Here is a 20,549-nt window from a genome sequence, read left to right as displayed (position 1 = left end):
AAGTGTTCAGACATCAAGTTTCGTGTTACCTCTTTCATTTTGGTATCAAATTGTGCTCATTCTTTTCCGGATGGGAGCTGGTCGGCTGAGCGGACAGCACGCTGGACTTATGATCCTGTGGTCCCGGGTTCGATCCTGGGCGCCGGCGTGAAACAATGGGCAGAGTTTCTTTCACCCTATGCCCCTGTTACCTAGCAGTAAAATAGGTACCTGGGTGTTAGTCAGCTGTCACGGGCTGCTTCCTGAGGGTGGAGGCCTGGTCGAGGACCGGGCCGCGGGGACACTAAAGCCCCGAAATCATCTCAAGATAACCTCAAGATTCTAAAGGCGCATATTTTGATACTATCCCGAGGTCGATTGGATAAAAAATTAATTTTATACAAATATTTTTTGTAGTGGATGCAAGTCCGGTCCAAAGTTAGGACTGGAGAAAAATAATGGACGCGAGTCCGGTCCAAAGTTACCGATAGTGTTAATTATGATTTACTGTATATGACACAAAGTGTCCCAAAAATACACATCCACTTTGATGACAGCAGGTTCTTAAATCCCCTCCCCCCACCCCCACCCCCATCCCTCATGGAGCAATCTAGATACATAATTAAATATTGGTCAAAATAAATTAGTCCTCTGAAGGTGGCTATCATCAAGTATCACTGTGGGCATAAAACATCATATAGACTAATACATTTGCATGCAAAAAGAAAGAAAAAGGAAATTAGAGTAACATGTGAGATAGGACGGAGGGAAAGGAATGGTGCCCAACCACTTGGATTGTCGGGAATTGAACGCCGACCTGCATGAGGTGTATGCAGTAGCCAGGCGGAGGGCTCGGTGAGTGCATCAGCACTAGATACGCAGTTTGCCGGCTTGTGGTGTAAGAGTGAGAGGACTTGGAATGCTTGCAATGTGTTGGCAGCATTTGCAATTTATTTAGAGATACAGTACTAAAATTGGTTTTGGTATACATTTTCCGTCAAAGTGCGTCGTTATGGTGCCGGTGTCCAGGCACATTGCTTACTTCCCCGTAATGCATCATTTTAGGTGTGTCTGTGTCATCCTAAATGTTATGGACCATTCATACACCTGAAAACAGAGAACAAATAAAAATTAAATATGATCTTAGACTGAAGAAGAAAAAATTGATTTAGCCCTCAACGTGTGGCTATTGAAAAATATTTATGCTCACCTATGAGCAAAAAACTAAAAAATAAAAACAATAAAAACAATTTGTTATAGAATTATTAGTTTGTAAGAAAAAAAATATTTGAAGAGTTCGTGATTTTTATGATTTTGTTGTATCGACTGGTGCAGGTGCTATAAATACTGTATAGCACCTGTGTGGGTGGGATATGGGCAGCATTACCCAAAGAATTCCACTTGACATTAATGTCAGTAGTTGACTTTCTTAGTAGTTGTCATAAAATGTTTCACTCTTCACTTGGCTGTAAAAAGGAAATCATGGCTGTAAGTAGAAGCCATGATTAACATCTACATAGTACAGTACTGCATCATTCCATGCTAAACAACAAGTGCAACCCACGCATCTCAGATTTTTTTTTTTTTTGTTGGGATGGTAAAGGACGTGAAGTAACTTGCATATGCAAAATTTGAGTGCTCAGTGATGCATGATATTCATACAGCACGGTTCCCAATACTGTATATATAAAAAAAATATGAAAAATTTGTGCTAACACGCTCCACCTAAAATTTCATAATTGCTTCTAATTGTACTCTTAATAACTCCTTCATATTATACTGTACATGTTTTAAAGTTAAAGAAGCATTATTTTCATTAAAAATAGTTTTACATTATTTAATTTGTTCATTTTAACATTAAATAATGTGACCTTGACCTTAAACATATAAAATTATTAAAATTATCTTTGACTTAATAATGGGCCAGGATGGACCGAAACGTCGTTGTCTCTTCAATTTCTAGTGTGTGGTTTGGTCAACATTTTTCAGCCACGTTATTTTGACTCTTCATCTGCATATCTTTGATTTTTGTTGGAAAACATGTAGGACGGTATACCTTTAAATGGATTCTCTCTTTGGTTTAAGGTTCATTTTAGGATAGCTTTTGGAACAGGAAGGAAAACAATGAAAGTAGCATACAGGTACATCATATTCAGTGAAATAAATACCTTGGCACTTGTTTGTAGAAATTACTATATCAGAGAATGAAATATCATATATAACTCTCAGGGAAAAGTTACAATCATAAGTTAATGCCTTCTCCTCTGCTGTGTTTCTTCTGAGCTTTGAGTGTCCGCATCAGTTAACACTTTCGCGCTCTCGGCGCTCAAAAAAAATCAATACCCCAGATGCTTTCGGCACTTCGCGCGCCTACGCGGTAAGACCGAAAAAGTGTACACTCTTTTGACTGTCCTGACAATAATTGAAGGCGCACGTATTTAAATTTGGTATCACTGTGTTCGCAATGAAATTGTCTATAAGAGCATACCTATAAAATGCCGCCCAAGCATAAGGAGTATCAACACCAAATAAAAAACTATGCAGATCACTCGCCGAGAGCGCCAAACAGCAACAAAATGTTTCCACTCTCTTAATGGTTGCGAAGCCTACAGTTGTCCTACATCGCTAATTTTGGTATCATTGGAATCGCAATAAAATTCTCTACACGGACATATGCATATGAATGTTTAATATAGGTAATTGCCCACCCGCAAGAGTGTGTGAAGTGGAGAGTAGTTAGCCGCGAGCGCACTGGCGAAAACACAGGGGGGAAATCATGCTTGGAAAGTTTATACATTTATACGTTTCCTGACCCTACTTTTCTATGTATGTATTTCTTTTTTATACCAATGTGTTCGCAATAAAATTTTCTATAAGAGGAAATGTATAACATTTGTACAAAGCATGTGTAAGAGAAGCGCCAAATATAGAACCACGTCGCTCAGTATGCGTTCGCGGCAGAAACGAACGCATTGTTTTCGTTCGTTTGATGTTTGTCATGTTTATACTTGTTGAAACATTTTATAATTTGTATGACAGTGATCGCAGTAAAATTCCCTACACAGACATATACATAACACATACAAATATTTCCCACGTGTTGGATATATCAACGGCTAAAGGGAACCCACTGTCACACGCCCGCCACACCCCCAAACATACTTTGTGTTTTTTTTTTTACTCATAGAAGTTTATGTGATATAATATTCATTCTGGTACCAAAAAATTTGCAAATAAATTCTCTACAAAACGTATATAATCTGAGAGTATCCCCATCCATTTCGGTTAAAAAATGGAATTTATAGAAATATTTTTTCGATGGACGAGAAAAGTAGGCTGTTATGCGGAATCGTAAGAAAAAACGGCGACGAGTTATCTCTAATCTAAAGCGTGAAAGTGTTAATGTGTAAGTTTACCCAATTGTAGTACGTGATCAACCTTAGTGAGAACTTGTTCAACTGGAATGTTCAATATTCTAAGCCCTAAGCCTCTGGCTGGCCCACTAAATGTTGCTTGTTTCTGTTTTACTTGGGTGGAGTATGAGTATTTATGACTCATATGGTCGCTTCAGTAAGATTTTGTCCCATGTGTTTAACAACTACTTCTGCTCTGTTGAATCTAAGTTGAAACCTTAATGGGTTTGTAACTGTGCACTGTGTTAGATAATGTTCCTGTGGTCTGTCGGGCATTTCTCCACAGTGCTGACATTTCCTCTCATCTTCCGGAACCTGTAAGCCTATTTCGTATGCATGTGGGTATCCAAGTCTGATGCGATGTAAGTGTACTTCTGTTGTTCTACTGCTCCCTTTCATCACACTAAGTGGTTCATAATTGGTTGAATTCTTGTACCAACCCGCAGATCCTGATGTTGCAACTGCTGTGTTGTGGTCAATGTACATCTTTTGCTGATACACAAGTGTTGGAGGATAAGCCATTGGGGGTGTAGGAAACTGATCAAAACCTCCCGTGACATTTCATTCACATTCATGACAACTTAGCCACCAAGCATCATTATAGATACAAGTCATGAACCCTTTTATTTCTTCCAAAGATAATGTTTTGTGTCAGATATTTGTTTGCTGCACTTCACTACTTGTTTCTGTGGAAAACCTCTTTATTACTAATTCATTCCTTTTTCCTGGTAAGAAAACATCCTAACTGCTTTGTGTCATCTGTGTAGCAACTTCTCATTCTTCATTATTTCTTGTTAACACACACACATGCAAAGTTCATGTTCATCAGCTGACATTATCCCTTTTGCTTTATTTCCTACAGTTGTCACATCATTTGTTCACTATTCACACGCTCCAGTTTTCCTATCATCCATAGTAGCACTTGCTTTATTTGTTTCTACTGCTGCTGTGTCCCTCAATATTGAGCGGGTTGCAGTTCTGTCTGCATGTACTTCTTATCCATTGTCACACTTTTATCAAGTTGTCACTACTCACATATGCATCTGTCCGGGTATACGATACCAGTCCCTCGCACTGCTTTTCCAAACGGAAATCTTCAAAAATGGCTAAATTTACTGTATTAGTAATATGAGCTAAAAAAAAAATTCAGTTAAAAATTGAAGTTTGGTCTGAATGAACATCCAAACCATCATCCACATGTCAGTTTTTATATCAGTTTCAATAACTGTGCAGAGAATTTGATCATAAATTAGGACTTAGATGTGAAACAAATAGAGTTAAATGTACCAAAAAAAAAAAGCTACCCAATAAGTGTAGCTTAGAATTTTTTTTTATGAAAGCTACCTTGAGTTTACCTTGAGGTGCTTACGGGGCTTAGTGTCCCCGCGGCCCGGTCGTTGGCCAGGCCTCCTGGTTGCTGGACTGATCAACCAGGCTGTTAGACGCGGCTGCTCGCAGCCTGGCGTATGAGTCACAGCCTGGTTGATCAGGTATCCTTGGTATATATCAGGTAAGCTACCCAATAAGTGTAGCTTAGAAAAAATTATGAAAGAGCTAAATTGACAACCCTGCTGAGAAGTACACACATGCACTATCAGACAAGTCTGAACTTAACTGATGCGGGTTACTTTACCTTCCTGTGATTCTGAAGAGTGATGATTCCACTGCCTAGTCTCTGACCAAGCCTCCTGGTTGGTAGTCTGGTCAACCAGGCTGTTGGTCGCTGCTGATGTGTGAATCACAGGTATGCTTGGAGGTGTTTATCGAGTTATATCTTGAACAAAGTGAAAGGCTGGTCAGTTATGCCCCTTACGTGCATAGAGGATGATGATAAGTCTTGGGCCTTTGATATTGATAGTTCTCTCTCTTTGAGTACCTATGGCACCTCTGCTTTTGAATGGGGCTATTTTGCACATCCTGCCATGCCTTCTGGTCTCATGTGATGTTATTTCCATGTGCACATTTGGAACCAGTCCTTCTAATATTTTCAAAGTGTAAATTATTACAAATATTATTCTCTCTTGCCTGCGCTCTAGAGAATATTGATTTAAAAATATTAATTGGGCCCGATAATTTAAATGTTTTATTGAATGAATTCTGGCAGTAAAGATCTTTGCATGCTCTCCGGGTCAACAATTTTTCTAGCTTTGAATGGTTCTGTTATTGTACAATAATGTTTGGTGCTATTTTTTTCTCCCAAAGCCTTCTCATGAGTTGGGAGCTGTAGTAAGTACCTGGAGCATACCTGGAGAGGGGTTCTGGGAGTTGTTCTACTCTCCGAGTTCGGTCTGAGGCCAGCCTCGACTTGTGATAATTTGGCACAACAAGCTGTTGCTTGGAGCGGCTTGCAGGCCCACATATCCACTACAGGATATGTAGTACAACTTGTACTGAAGTACAAATACTTTGGTACAGTACTTTCTTGTTTTGCATCCTCCCCATTTCCTCCTCATCCCTCCTGTTGGGCTCCATGGTGGATGGAGGCATGAGACAGGTGACCAGGCCCCCATGTCATATTATGAAGGTTCCAGTCCTGTTTTGCACTAGGCAGAGATTAGCAATACAGTAGTCTCTTGGCTACCACTGCTATGCACCATGACCTTTGCTTTGACTTATAGGCCTCTGATGGACGCAAACCATTTGGACCCTGACTTCATCCCTTGGGGCATATTCCTACACCCCACTCTGATCATCCGGCAGAAACACACTATCCATCTCCTGTGGTAATGTCCTTGCCTGAGTCAAAATATAACAGTTGCTTCGGTCATGAAACCTAACTTTTGTTTGATTATTCTAAATATTAGACTTTACTACTCTTGTCATCAATGAGAATTCAGTTCCAAGTTTTGTCCACGATTATTCACTCTATACAGTACATATGTAAAATTCAATTAATTTTGTGCTACAAACATGGATCAGATATATACTGTGCAGTATTTTAATTTAGACACTGGTTCATTTCCAGGCAACTATAATACATAGGATCCTGCAATGCAGTGGTCAGCGCAGTTGGGTTACAGCCGAAAGGTCCTGGATTCAATTGCTGCTGCAGGACAGAAGTGTTTCCTTTCACCTGATGCCTCTGTTCACCTAGCAGTAAATAGGTACCCGGGAGTTAGACAATTGTTGGGGTTGCATCCTGGGGAATGTTTTGGAGGGTTGGGGGGGGGGGGGGAGAAACTTTTTGTATGGTAGAGAACTAGTATTTATCACCTCCATGATCAGTAGGTTACTGCTTGGGGAATATTGAGCATTTTCATGGAAAAGGAAGTTTAGGCTCTTGAGGGGAAGGGGAAAAGTGATGCATTTTAGACGCCTCCCAATCTCTACTTTTTCACTCGATAATTTGCCTACTGTATCTAAACCTTTATTACTAAGTAATGGTATATGCACAGTTATGTAAAGTAGATTTGTACTCAACGATGATGCAGAGTACAGTATTTGAAAGGTCGCGTGATGCAAGAATATAACCAAAATAATTTAAAAATTTGCATAAACCTGTGCGAGTAAAACTAGCATAAACCATACTTGTGCTGGGTAAATCCAGAACTCGGGTTTGGTGAATTTCTTTAGATGCTTAACTCATTTGTAGTGAAATTTGTGCATATTATTCTTTCACATAGCAAGGACTGACTACTGTAATTTACACCGTAAAATACAAAACTGTTTCGTTATGGCTATAAATAATTTTCCCAGGTATATATTCCGATACAAAAAGCACAAGAGTGGTTTTGTTGCTCATCCACAAGATTTAGGATCATTCATTTCTGTTGAGTTTCCGCTCATGTATGAACTCTGAGAAATTAAACTTACAAGAAAATAACCCGATTAAGCAAACATGTGGACAATTCAGTCTCGGGTATAAAGGTGAGAGACCCATCCAAGAGTATATTAATACAGTATAAATGGGGGAAAGTAGGTAAAATTCAGTAGAGAATAAACTACCACCTCGCTATGGGTGGGCATCCTCATGCTAGGCCAGCAGAAGACATAAGAAAGCTTTAGTAATTGTACAAATAGAGCTCTCTGGACTTTAACCATATACAGATATTGGAAAGTGTTCCAGCAACTCACTGTTAAATATATAGTACCTTATGGGGAGGGGGGTCTCCATTGAGCCTATCTTGGTGCATTGTCAAGGGTCAACAGTATTGTATACAAAATAAGACTATCAGTACAGTGATACATTTGTACTGTATATTAAATGAAGTGATGCATGTTGAACCCCCTGATGAGAGAGAAAAAAAAAAGGTATAATTTATGAAGTATATTACCTGGTGGCAATTTAATCAGTTCTTCTGTTGATGCCTCCCATGCCTGTGGGCAGCCTTGCCTTGTTATTGCCTGCTCTGTGAGGCTTTTGTCTTCATAGCTTACATAGCCATTGGAGCCAGGATGCTTCAGTAACTTCAGCAGAACTTGTCCAGTTCTCTCCTGAAAGCTTCCACTGTTGGTAACTTTTTTTTCTTTATATCTGATGGAAGGAGATTGAAAAGTTCTGGGCTTATACAATGGTACCTCAGCTTACGAATTTCATCCGTTCCCAGAGACGGTTCGTAAACCGAGGCGATTTTTCTCATAAGAAATAATGTAAATTGAATTAATCCGTTCCACACTCCCAATAATATTAACTTCAAAGTAAATTTTATACCTAATGCACCCAAATCTTTAGTACTAAATACTGTATGTACAAGTTATAGCTTACCTTTATTGATGACTTGTTAGCGTATGGAAGACGATGAGGAGGGTGGTGTTAGTGTTTGCAAGGGGAGTCCCCCTTCCATTATAACATCAGGCAGTGATGACTTCTCTGGGGTACACTCTCCTATGTTTTGCAGGAGTACCACTAGGACTTGGTTGTGGCTCACTGCTTGCTTGTCTTAATAAGAATCTGTCTAAAGACACTTGTTTTTCCCTACATTTTAGCACTTGTCTGTAGTAAGACATCACATTGTCATTTAAAAAGTCAATGCAATGGCTGGCTGCAGCTTTATCAGGGGTGAGTTTTTCAACTTTGCAATTCTTCCCGTACTTCACACATTTTCGTAATGAGGAAGGGACAACCTCTACTGCCTCTATTCTCAACTATTATCTTACACGAACAAATCCATAAGGGCCGTGACAAGGGCTCAAAGCTACGTCTTATCCCTGTTAACTATTTTCTTAGGTTGAACCTTACCATTGACTTTCTTGGGACTCATGGCAAGATATATACAGTAATAATTACTTTTATGTTTAAATACTCAAAAATAAAAAAACACTGAAATTCTTTACAAAAGAATTCAGGCATGATTGTCACTAGGCGGGAGGCATTTGTAAGCTGAAGTGCAGTCGCCGTGCCACCATGCGCTAGGTCGGCCATACGCGTATCAACAAACTAAGTTACCCGAGGCAAAGTTTGTAACCCAATTCGGATTTTACGAAGAAATTGGGCTCGTAACCCGAAAAGTTCGTAAAGAGGGGCATTCGTAATCCAAGGTGTCACACTACTACAGTATGTTCTGTGTTCTGATCTGCGTCTGCTTATATATAGATTATTGTGTATTCTCAAATTGTGCTTGTAGCTCCCTGACTTTTCATAAAAATTTATTTTGTATTTCTTACCATCTCTCTCATTCCATTATGTTATATTATTTTGCAGGTTTGGAACCTGACTTTCCAGCATGTTTCTTGTTTTTCATATGAACTCTTTCTCATCTTCGTCCCAAGAAGTAGTTCGAGTGCTTTGACTCAGTCCCAATAGTTTAAATGCTTCTCTGAATATGTGTGTGTGTGTATTCACCTAGTTGTATTCACCTAGTTGTGTTTGCAGGGGTTGAGCTTTGCTTTTTCGGCCCGCCTCTCAACTGTCAATCAACTGTTTACTAACTACACTAACTACATTTTTTTTTCACACCACACACACACACCCCCCAGGAAGCAGCCCGTGACAGCTGACTAACTCCCAGGTACCTATTTACTGCTAGGTAACAGGGGCATTCAGGGTGAAAGAAACTTTGCCCATTTGTTTCTGCCTCGTGCGGGAATCGAACCTGCGCCACAGAATTACGAGTCCTGCGCGCTATCCACCAGGCTACGAGGCCCCGTATGTGTGTGTGTGTGTTGTAAAGGATCCCTGCACATTTTCGAGCTCTGTAGTCTTGCACTTCCTTGAAAGGCTCCAGACAACTGTAATGCCTACACTCACGTTTCCGTGAATACTATACTTTATTCTAATAATCCTTCAGTATAGAATTTCCTGTATGATTATACATCATTTCTTGAATGGATATGCAGCATTCCAGACTGGATGTGCAGCACTTCCTGATTGGATGTGAAGTGCTTCCTGAATGTATGTGCAGAGCTTCCTGAATGGATGTGCAGTGCTTCCTGAATAGATGTGGAGCACTTCCTGAATGGATGTGCAGTGCTTCCTGAATGGATATGGAGCTGGTGTCTGCCAGTGCAGGAACTTGGGATTTTAACCATATATCGGCCTTTTTTCTGAATTGCATTTCAGGGAATATGAATATGCTATAGACTATGTTCTAATTTGAAAGTGCCCTTCTCTTTTATTAATGAAATTTAGTGAAATTTGCACGTTTATGATCATATTCTGATGCAGTTTAACCTAGGCATAAAGATCAGTTAGAACAAAAATAGTTTGTGAAGATTTTTCTGTATTATTTTTCTATAATTTTGCTTATTCAAATTAATGATTTTTGTTTTTCCAGGTTGAGTCATACAAGGGCACAGTGAAGGAGAAAGTGAGTACATTTCTGTTGACTTTATTAGCTGTTTATGTATCCTTATGCTAGATTGCCAACCTGTTCTCCTACAAAGAACGTCACTTTTTGCTTGTATGTGCTAAACAAGGCCAAAAATTGGTGTACTGGAAAAGGAAGTGGCTCGCAAAAGTGACGTACTTTCGTGTTTTCTGTTTGGGTCCTCTGGTAGGTTAGAAGAGGCTACTTTAAATTGACCGTTTTCTTGTAGTTGGGAAACCTTAGGAGGACTAAGGTTATTATATGGTCCAGGTCTAATGTTTATTCTGTTTTCATTGTATTGAATGATGATAATACCTGCATCTTAGAATACTACATGCTGAGGGGAATTGTTTGTTCAGTCAATCTGGAGGACAGTTGAATTCGGCTTGTTATTCCCTTTCCTGTGAGGAGCCCTGTTGGCTCCCTGAAGCTATCCAAACTGATATGTGCTATATTAGTTGGGGTCATCAGTCACAAGAGTTCTTAAGCCTACCGGGGACCACAAGCTAGAACCTGGCCCCCTCAGAGACGCAGGGAGCAATGGCCTATGAGCACCTTACATTTAAAGTACAGTACTGTATGTCATAATTGCCATCGACCGGGAGAGGACCCAGAAAGGTAGGTGAATAAAAACAGACCACTGGTTAACCTGTGCAATCTACATCCTAAAAGATCAAAATAACTCCCATAGAAAGAGACCAAACAAGCAATCTTTTATGCGACTAGCACTTCCCTGCTCTGCTCCTCTCCGTGCGAGAGGGGGTGCCGGCAGCCCACCATTCCAGTTCTTGAACCGATGTGCTGGTGGTCAGTTCAGGCACTGGTGGCCCTCAAGTTCTTGTTCTGGATTTTTGCCCTGTGTGGCTGTTCCAGCTGTGTGTGGTGTGGTGGCCGGGTGTCGTAGTGTACAGGAGCAGCATGCGCTGAGGGTGACCTTCCCTTAGTTCTCTGAGAGTACTGCCCTTGCATGTCAGGGTTGTCTTCCCTGGGGCATTTGAGAATCACTCCCCATTTGAGGACTTCATCGCTTGTTGTTGTCTTCGCCCTTGGGGTATGTTGGGGGTCTAGGGCTTTCCATCATGCCCCCATAGGGGAGTGTAATGGCTGGGTGGGGTGCACTGTGGCTGGCGCAACTACCCCTACTTCTACGCAGCGGCCGATGTTTCTCTCTGACTGCCAGTTTGTTGTGTGTCTTCGGATTTTTTTTCTCATTCTCTGGCATTTTTGCCTTGTTTAGACAGAGGAGGTCTGCTTAACTTATTAGGCAAACCTAGGTTGTGTTGGTAGTCCTTCTCTGTTGTGCCCGAGGTTTCATAGCTGCTCTTGTGGTCAATTTACCTGCTACCTGACAGGGATCTACCGGCTTAGTATCGGTGCCTGGGCTTCCCGTAGGGGTAATACCCTACGGGCCCTGGGAAACCCTTGTGGGCTCGATCATTCAATGGCTACTTCTTCCGAGCCTGCTCTCACCTTGTGCAAAGTTGAAAGTTGTTCGTTGTCTCTGCTTCAGGGAAACGATCATCCGTACTGCCTCCTTTACACTGCCTATTGGGTCTGGAAATCCACCGACCCGGAGTCTTGCGGGCCTTGTTCCCCACTTGCACACTACTTCACCTTCCTCATTTCTTGTCTGTTGATCTCAGGAATCGAGCAGCAGCTGCATTGCATGCTTGATTCTCCTTACTGCAATGAGCCTGGTTGGAGGCTCTGGAGCTGCCCTGCTTAGGTTGTTGGGCTCAGGATTTGGGGGCATTGGTCGCTTTGACCCTGCTTCCTTTCCAGGTGGGCGTGATTCACCATGCTCCTTTCTCCCATACTTCGGGCTCCCGGCCGTCTGAGGGTTTCAGGGTTGGGGCGGTGTTTAGCTCAGGATGAGGCTCGGGTGGCTTTGGGAGCTGCCCTCTCCGATTCGGGCACGAAGGTGGTTGAGCCCAATTTTCCTGCCGAGGCTTCTGGGTCAGCTCAGCAGACACCTTCTTGGAAGCTTTTCCCCATGGACACTGCCTTTTCTTCAGGGGTGGGTTTGAGAGAGGGCTCTGCCCTAAGGCCTTTGTCGGGGATTCCTGGGCTCGGGGGTGGGGGAGTTCTCTTGGAGCGCTTGGGCTCCTTTTGCCCTTGCTTGAGCCCTTGTGCCTTCTGGGCAAGGGTTGTTGCTGCAGGGGAGGGCATTTTCGTTTCCTCCTTCCCTGTCTGAATTAATATTACCATATTTGCCAGCATAATTTATGCACCCTTAGTTAATGTGCTCTTGTTCTTACTGGTGACTCAGTTGTTCACTTTTGGGTGACATGTCTCAGGTGTGGGTTATGTCTGATATGAAAGAGGTTGGGAGGTACGTGAATTGATGTGTTTCCCTCATCACTGCCAAAGTGTTATCAGTAGTTTTGGTAAGTTTGTACTCTCCTCGTTGTACTCTTATAGTTGTGCTTATGGGAGTTGCGCTTTGGTTCTTTGGTCCTGTCTTTCACTTGTCATTCTATTGGTGTTCACATTCCTGAGCTTCTTGAGCACTTGTTTTTCTACATTTGCAGCCTTCTCATCACTGCCTCCAGCATTCACTTCCCTTACTACTCTGCCTCTGGACAAGTTCTCTTTAGTGTGTCTGCGGCTCCTTTGGGTACTCGGTTACCTACCACCTGTATCCCATTATGGGTATACCAATCTTATTAATTCATCCATCTTTTTGTATGCTGTCTGTTCCCCTGAGGAATTATGGGTGGTGGTCATGTCTTCCAGTCTTGTGTTCCTGGGGCTGTCTTGTCTTGTGTACAAGACCAGGGTGCTTCTGTATATTATTACCTCAGTCTTGTGTTCACAGACTGTGATCCTTGGCTTGTTTTCATTATATTATTACAGGAACTGATTTTGTGCTTAGCGACCTTGCCCTGTATGCTCGTCCGGCTCCCAAGCCTACAGCCCTCGGTATCATGTCCATATTACGGTTGTTTTACACGTTCAGCTCATTTCTAGCCCCTAAAAAAAAAAATCATTAACATTGGGCATTTAATCCGCCGGTAGGTAGGATAAATGCGGTAGGTAGGGCTCCCCCAGGTTCGTTTCCGGGTGCCCTAGGGTTCCTCAGATTCGTCTTTTTGGAGGTTTCTTCCTCTCAGCTTCCCCTTGAGGAGGTTTGGGAGGCCCTTGGCACGTAACTCCCGCATGACCCAGGTTACATCTCTGTGTTCCGGTTTTGTTTGAGTTTGGTTTCTCTTTCACTGATTGGGTGCAGTTCGAGGTTCCAGTATTTTCCTGGCTGGCAGCCTGCCCCAACGATTGATTGGTGTAGGTTCCCTGCTGGTATGCTTGTTTTCTTGCCAAGATTCAGGTTCTTTCCCAGCTTGTCGGATTCGGGTCCTGGTACAGTAACTTGACGGAAGTCCCCAATTGGTTTCATCCTGGGTTTGGACTTGGCTGGGCCTAGTGTGGGGTTCTCAAACTGCGTTCATTTCTCTCCCTCCTGCGGCTTTGCTCCGGTTGCGGTCCCACCTTCAGCTGTGTTTGATGGGGACCCGGGTCCCTTGGCGATTGCTCGAGCAGCTGTGTGGGAGCCTGAACTTTGCCTGATGATTTATCTGCTTGGCTGGGTTTGGCTTTGGAGGCTGTTTAGATATCTTCGTAGTGGCCTCTTGCGTTCGGTGTAGATGTTACTTCTGCAAGCTTTCGTGTGTATTTTTCTCCTCCAGCCTGCTCATGCACCTTCTTGAGCCTTCTTGGTCTTTGGATCGTGTTCTTTCTTTGTTCTCCTCGCTTTGTTGTGACCCCTCCAAAGGATACTTGATCAATCAGGCTATGACTCATAGGTCAGGCTGCGAGCAGCCGTGTCCAACAGCCTGGTTGATCAGTCCAGCAATAAGAAGGTCTGGTTGACGACCGGGATGTGGGGTCACTAAGCCTCAAAATCATCTCAAGGTAACCCCTCTGGTTTGGGATTGCTTTTGGAAAGCCTTATTTTTGTTGGCCTTGGCCTCTGGGGGTTGTGTGGGGAGCTCTCTCTGCTCTCCTCCAACACTGGAGGTTCTGTTTGTTAGGTGCAGGTTGTTGTTTTGTTCGTTTGCAGCCTTCTTCTTTTCTGGTGAAGAATGAAATGACGGGCATCCTGCGGTCCACTGGTTCTATGATGGTGGATCGGGTGGTTCTGGTTTTCCTTGTATTATTCCAGGGCTCTTGTGTGTCAGGTTGTCCACAGTGTCGTCAAGTTCAGCCAGCCTGCAGTCTTCCCTTATGCCCATGCCATTCGGAAGTACTGTGTGCTGCTCTCGCAGCAGGTTTTGACAACAAGTCTTGGATAGACATTCGGGGCGTGGGGGTTTTGGAGGTCGAACAGGGTCCTGGTTGCCAGGGATCTAGTGAACGTTCCAGCTCCTTCCCGGCCGTGTGTGGTCTTGGGGCGCCTGTCGTGGCTGTCTGTCTCTTCTTTGTCTGGAGACCTGCGGTGCTGCTGCCTTCTGGGTACGTCATTCCTTTTACTTTGGGCAGTTAGCTTCAGGGAACTGACAGGTCTCCCCACAGAAAACCAGTATTAAATGTAATGAAATGCCATTTTCTGGGCGAGTCCCGGAGGCTTCCCGACACCCTCCCTCTGGTCGGTGGTTTTTCATCAAGAACTGGAGTGGTGGGCTGCCAGCTCCCCCTCTAGGTGAGTTATTTTGATCTTTTGTGATGTAGATAGCACAGATTAACTAGACAGTGGTCTGTTTTGATTTGCCTACCTTTCTGGGCAATACATACTTTAAATGTAAAGTGCTCATAGGCCATTGCTTCCTGTGCCTCTCTGAGGGGACCAGGTTCTTGTGCATAATTCCTGGTAGGTATAAGAACTCCTGTGACTGATGATCCCAAACTAATATTGCACATATCAGTTCTGATAGCTTCAGGAATCCTCTAGGGCTCACCCAGAAAATGGCATTTAATTACATTCAATGCTGTTTTTTTAGCCAATGGATAGAGGACAGTGTTTCCATCCTGTGGAGATGAACTCTGTGGTCTTATTAGGCTACAAGGCCCTACACCTGCCAATTTAATTATTAGTTGACCCAATATTTGTATACATAACCCAAAGAATTTATTAAAACTCATTAATACGCACAGAAATCACAATAGCGTGATATAACGAATGAACAAATCCCAGACCAAGGCGCATCTGGGATCATCCCGGTCATTGGTTCGAACCCTCATCACAGCTCTTGTGGATTTGTTCACTTGATTAACTTTGCATTGCCAGCAAACACGAGCATGTACAAGCTCGCTCCCACTGTGGCTTGTGTGCTTGTTGGTGCTTATTTTTTCCTGATGCTGCATACTGTACTATAGTAACAATGATATAAAGGACAAGTGATGTTTAAACTTTTAAACATATACTGTATGTACCGTGTATTGCTGAAGTGCAGTGTTTACCTCTTTTCTGAGGGCTGTTGTGTCTCCATCCCTTGTGAGTGGGGAACTGGTAATAATATATGCATGAATGAATGTGCTTTGACATACCAAATACTCGTATGGAGAAGTTAAGGAGTAAAGGCTGAAGTTTAAATTATTTGTACATGTATTTAGAATAAATTTATATTGTCTGTGATTTGTTTCGGAGAACTTATTATAGATCAAAGTTGGGTACTCAATTTGTAAGTCATTCTTGGCAGGTGGGAGAGAAGATAATTTTTATATTGAATTTTCTTGTAAGCATGTGTGTTATTTCTGCAGGCAGAAGAGTTGGTCAAAAAGAAGTTTCCTGAGCGCATCATTCATTTCAACAAGCTGCTGGAAGAGTCTCCATTCCTGTGTGAGAACCTTGACACAGTCCACTCTGATCTCAAGATTCCTGTACCTGAGCCTTTTATTTTGAATAAGTAAGTTGTTGTTGAGCTGTTTTACTCTTGAGGAGCTTCACACAATTGTCTCTTGATATTCATACACTTTGATTAGATCATATTAATATTTTTTGTGTGTGTGCATGCTTGGTCATATCAGGGTGGGCCACCCTGATATGACCAAGCATGCACACACACAAAAAATATTAATATGATCTAATCAAAGTGTATGAATTTGTGGGCATTTATTTTAATGTACGTGTTAATGCATTTTTGATGAATAGGAAGTTTCAGTGTGTGAAATATTTCATAAGAATTATAATAATGGGGTAGTATTGTCCCATTTTTCCCCTTCATGATGTGAAGAGTTCATTCACCACATCTTGACTACACAGCTTCACAGAACTAGCTTCACCATGCTCCATCAAGTCTTGCACAGTAGTACCTCACTACTTTATATTACAGTATCCACTCTAAGGACTTCTGATTTACAGTTCTGCCAGTTCTAACAATTGAATTTAAGATTGGTACCTGGTGCCTTATTTGCCGAATCATTGGCCGTTAAATCCTGAATACGGTACAGTATTGAGTTTACCAAGTCAGGTCCTCGTTAAACTGGAGGCTACTATTGGGTTCACTGTGACAACCTTGCCCTTGCTAGGCCAGCAATTACATTTTCCCTTCACAGATTTCACTGCCTCTGTTATGTAGAATCCAGTCAGTCACAACCAGTCAGAGGCAGCCACAGTCAAGTCACAGTCAGTCAAACATTCACAGTTAGTTGCAACTAGTCATAGGCATTTACATTCACAACAACTTAGGCATTTACAGTCACAAGAAGTCACGATCAGTAAGGCACCCTTACTCTATCCTCCTTACTCTACCATCTGCCCTGCCATCAGCCTCACTCATTCTGGTGCCTGAATGCCATTTGCCTACCCTGCCACTCACCCACTCTGCCGCATGCCTACTCTGCAGGGTATAGGTTCCTGGTAAACTGGTGAAAGTCCCAATTGGTTCTGTTCTGGGTTTAGAGTTTGGACTTTGCTGGGCCTCATTTCGATATCTGGGTTGGCATCGCACTCCCTGCCATCCGGCTGCTGCACCGCCTTCTGTTGGTGTTGAGTTGGATCTGGGTGACTTGGCGGTTGCTCATGCAGTTGTGCGGGAGCCTCAATTTTGCCATCCTAGTGTATTCCCAGGGCAGGGTTGGGTGCCAGAGGCTGTTCTGGTTTCTCCTGGGCAGCCCCTTTTGGCGCTGTCACAATTGTTGGGCGGACTCAGTCAATCGACCCTTCATCGATTGGTGCATTCCCAGTTTTCTCTGGGCTTTTCTGGGTTCAGTTTGCTGGTGCCATTCTCTGCCCTCATTTGACGTGTTCATAGACATCTTGGCTCTTGGTTGGGGCTTTGTGATCAATGCTCACCAGGCCAGCCAGGGTTGTTATTCTCCCTCCTTCATTGGGCACACAGCTTGGTGTGATAGTTTGCAGCCATGTGAAATGTGCAGCAGTGTGTTTGTATTCCTGTGGGCTCTGGGATCCTGCTCCATTTGGACTGTTTTCCCCGCTGTTCATTGTCTCAACCAGGTGGGGGGTTTGGTTCTCTGCTGTTCATGTCCAGTTTGTGTCCAACGTCCTCTCAGATGGTCTGTTCTGATTCTCTCCATTTCCACGAAGTTGACTGTTGATGCAGTCTCCTTCCTGTGGCTTTGTGGAAGGTTCGGTTGCCTGGATGTGGACCTCTTCACATCAGCATGGTCTCAGTGCCTTCCTTTGTATGCAGTGCCAATCCCTGAATTTGAGGCCCTCGTGGTAGGTGACTTTCTATTGGCCGGGTATGGTGGGGGGTTCCTTCTCCTCTTCTCCTGGTCTGGCTGTTGCTCTGGGTTCTGGTGCAGTTGGAGTCCTACTGGGGGAGAGTGATCTCTGGCTCCTTGGTGGCCAGCTCAGCCTTGGTTTCAGGTGCTGCTCTCTCGGTGTTTGAACACGGGGGCTTTTCTGCAGCTCCCCTTCTCTCTTTTGAGGTTGGCATGGTGATGTTCTTCGTTGGTTCTACCTTCTCCGCACTACATGTCTGGACTTCGTTATGCATCTTCATTGCCATCTATAGTGTGATCATGTTGCTTCATTGATGGTGTCCCACCTGCGGTCCTATGTTAGGCATCAATGTGAGGTTTCATGGCGTTTATTTTATCACTTCCTTTCTCTTAGTGTTTTTTGGCGTCTGAATGGTTGGTCCTTTTGTTTCTGTTTTGGCTTCTTTTTCAGCATCTTATTCTGAATACTGTCATGTTGTATCGTGCGGTGCTGGAGGAGCTGCTGCAGCATACATTTGGGGTTGATGCTACTTTGGGTCTGTTGTTTCACCTCCAGCTTGCTCATGTGCAGTCTGAGCCTTCTTGGTCTCTTGGTTGGAAAGAGCCTCCAAGTTCTTTCCTTCCTTCCTTCTGCTCTGTGTACAGGTATACAGTGTTCCCTTCAGTGTGGGATTATTTCTTGAAAGCTTTGTTTTTAGTTTCTCTTGCTTCTGGATGCCAGTTTGGTGAGATTCATGCTCTACTCAATCACCAGGTCTTTTGTTTATTTGGTCCTGGTAGGCGGTTTGTCTGTCTGCAGCTGGCTCTTTCTTTTCTAGCAAAGATCGAGTTGGTTGGCTTCCGAAGGTGTTCGTTGCCCGTTGCCTGCAGTCCACCGTCGTGCACGTGATGATGATAAATTTCCTGCTCTTGGCTGTCTTTGAATTTCGGAAAAAAGAATTTCCTGGGCTGATATTCAGGCACTGAGGATTTAGAAGTCAAATTACTGTATGAGCTCATTTATTCGATCTATATGGGAAGAACCACCCGCCAGATAAGCCAGACATTTGGATAAGCAGAATTCTTACCATGGAAGTCCAAAAGTGAACGTATTCGCAATTTTTTATACCACAGCCGATAATTTCAATTTCCACACACACACTATAATTAAAAAATGTTCCAGTACTGTAATTTAAAACAGAAGCTTCAGTTTACCTTGTTGTAGTTCATCTTGATTAATGCTGCATACAATATTGTATCTTCAAATCAGTAATTCTTAAAAATTGATGTAACCTAACTTAGCACCGCTAAAATTACTGTACAGTACATGAGCTTGATAAGGTGCTCAGTTTTGATTGCCAGCTGCTGATGCATCATTGGGTGAAGGCTCTTGGCTTTCTGGGGGTTGAAGGGCCTTGGCTTGCTTGTGAGGCTTCAGTGGTTGAAGGGCCTTGGCTTGCTTGTGAGGCTTCACTGGTTGAAGGGCCTTGGCTTGCTTGTGAGGCTTCAGTGGTTGAAGGGCCTTGGCTTGCTTGTGAGGCTTCACTGGTTGAAGAGCCTTGGCTTGCTTGTGAGACTTCACTGGTTGAAGGGCCTTGGCTTGCTTGTGAGGCTTCAGTGGTTGAAGGGCCTTGGCTTGCTTGTGAGGCTTCACTGGTTGAAGGGCCTTGGCTTGCTTGTGAGGCTTCAGTGGTTGAAGGGCCTTGGCTTGCTTGTGAGACTTCACTGGTTGAAGGGCCTTGGCTTGCTATTTTTACCAAATAAGAATTGCATTTTGCTTGCCTCTTGTGTTCATTGGCCTCTCTTATGATCAATTGTTTGATGAATTTCAAGTACAGTACAGTACAGTACTTGTACGTATTTCCAATTTCTGGATTAGCACAGTTGGATGACAAATTAATTAACATGTCAACAAAAGACATGAGTAAACTGTATTTGGTTGTCTGTGCACAACCATCCTCTTAACACCTCCAGGACCATTGCTGCTACCACCAGACATAGTCATGGGAAAAAATAATCAAAGTTACAATGAAAGCAAAAAAGTTATTTAAGAAAATGTTTCATTAACCGCTGCACTGCGCACCTGTTTTTGGCAAAACTTCATAGTGCAATTGTTAAGGACATATTTTTGTTTTTTTAATAAATGTTCAGGTAAAGTTAATGCCAAAATGTTTCCAAACTCGACTATTTTCATTTCAAAACAGAAAGAGCAATGAAAACATTATAAAACATTAAAATATAGCCTAATTAAAAAAAATGGCTCAACTCTCAGAACGACTTTAGTTGGCTGGTGCAGTTAAAGGGTTAATGGCTTGGCACTGGTATAACACGAGGGGTTAAGAGGACGTGGCCTGTCTAACTTGACCAGGCCTGGACGGCTCCACTTTAGGCAGGCAGGCACGTTATGTAGACCGCCAGGCGGAAGAAAAATCCCCAAATTTTAGCAGGAAACGACGTTCTGCATCCTTTACACAGTTTTTGAGAAATTTGCATTTGTTATAATATTAATGGTATTTATTTAGTTTTGCTGTAATGAATTGTTGTAACATAATTCTAGGTTATTTTATACAATACAGATCATAGGTTACTCCACATGAGCCTCATTCCCCAGACAGTCCCTACTTACAATCCCTACCCTGAAACCAGCCACCCCATCGCCTTCCATACCCCATGCCTCAAGCCACTGCTGTATGGGGTTAATATGGAATGGCCTGATGTCTGTTGGCAGTATCTGGCTAAATGTCTGGATATGGTAAAGTTTGGCAGAAAGTTATCTGAACTTGATTTAGAACCTATAGAAGTCTGCACTATC

At 42.9% G+C, this 20,549-nt stretch overlaps 1 protein-coding gene across 1 annotated transcript in view; it reads left to right on the top strand.

Moving 5' to 3' along the window:
* The window catches only part of REG (proteasome regulator gamma), a 40,222-nt gene that overhangs the window by 6,935 nt on the left and 12,738 nt on the right, over positions 1-20,549 (top strand). Inside the window, exons 2-3 of the mRNA XM_045759991.2 lie at positions 10,106-10,138; positions 15,833-15,978. Of these exons, the coding sequence (XP_045615947.1) occupies positions 10,106-10,138; positions 15,833-15,978 (179 nt within the window). The remainder of the gene's footprint in view (positions 1-10,105; positions 10,139-15,832; positions 15,979-20,549) is intronic.

This window comes from Procambarus clarkii, chromosome 86 (genome assembly GCF_040958095.1).
Source record: "Procambarus clarkii isolate CNS0578487 chromosome 86, FALCON_Pclarkii_2.0, whole genome shotgun sequence".
Classification (NCBI taxonomy): Eukaryota; Metazoa; Arthropoda; class Malacostraca; order Decapoda; family Cambaridae; genus Procambarus; species Procambarus clarkii.
The sequence above is the reverse complement of the archived record's forward strand: the minus strand, read 5'-3'. Positions and strand labels throughout refer to the sequence as shown.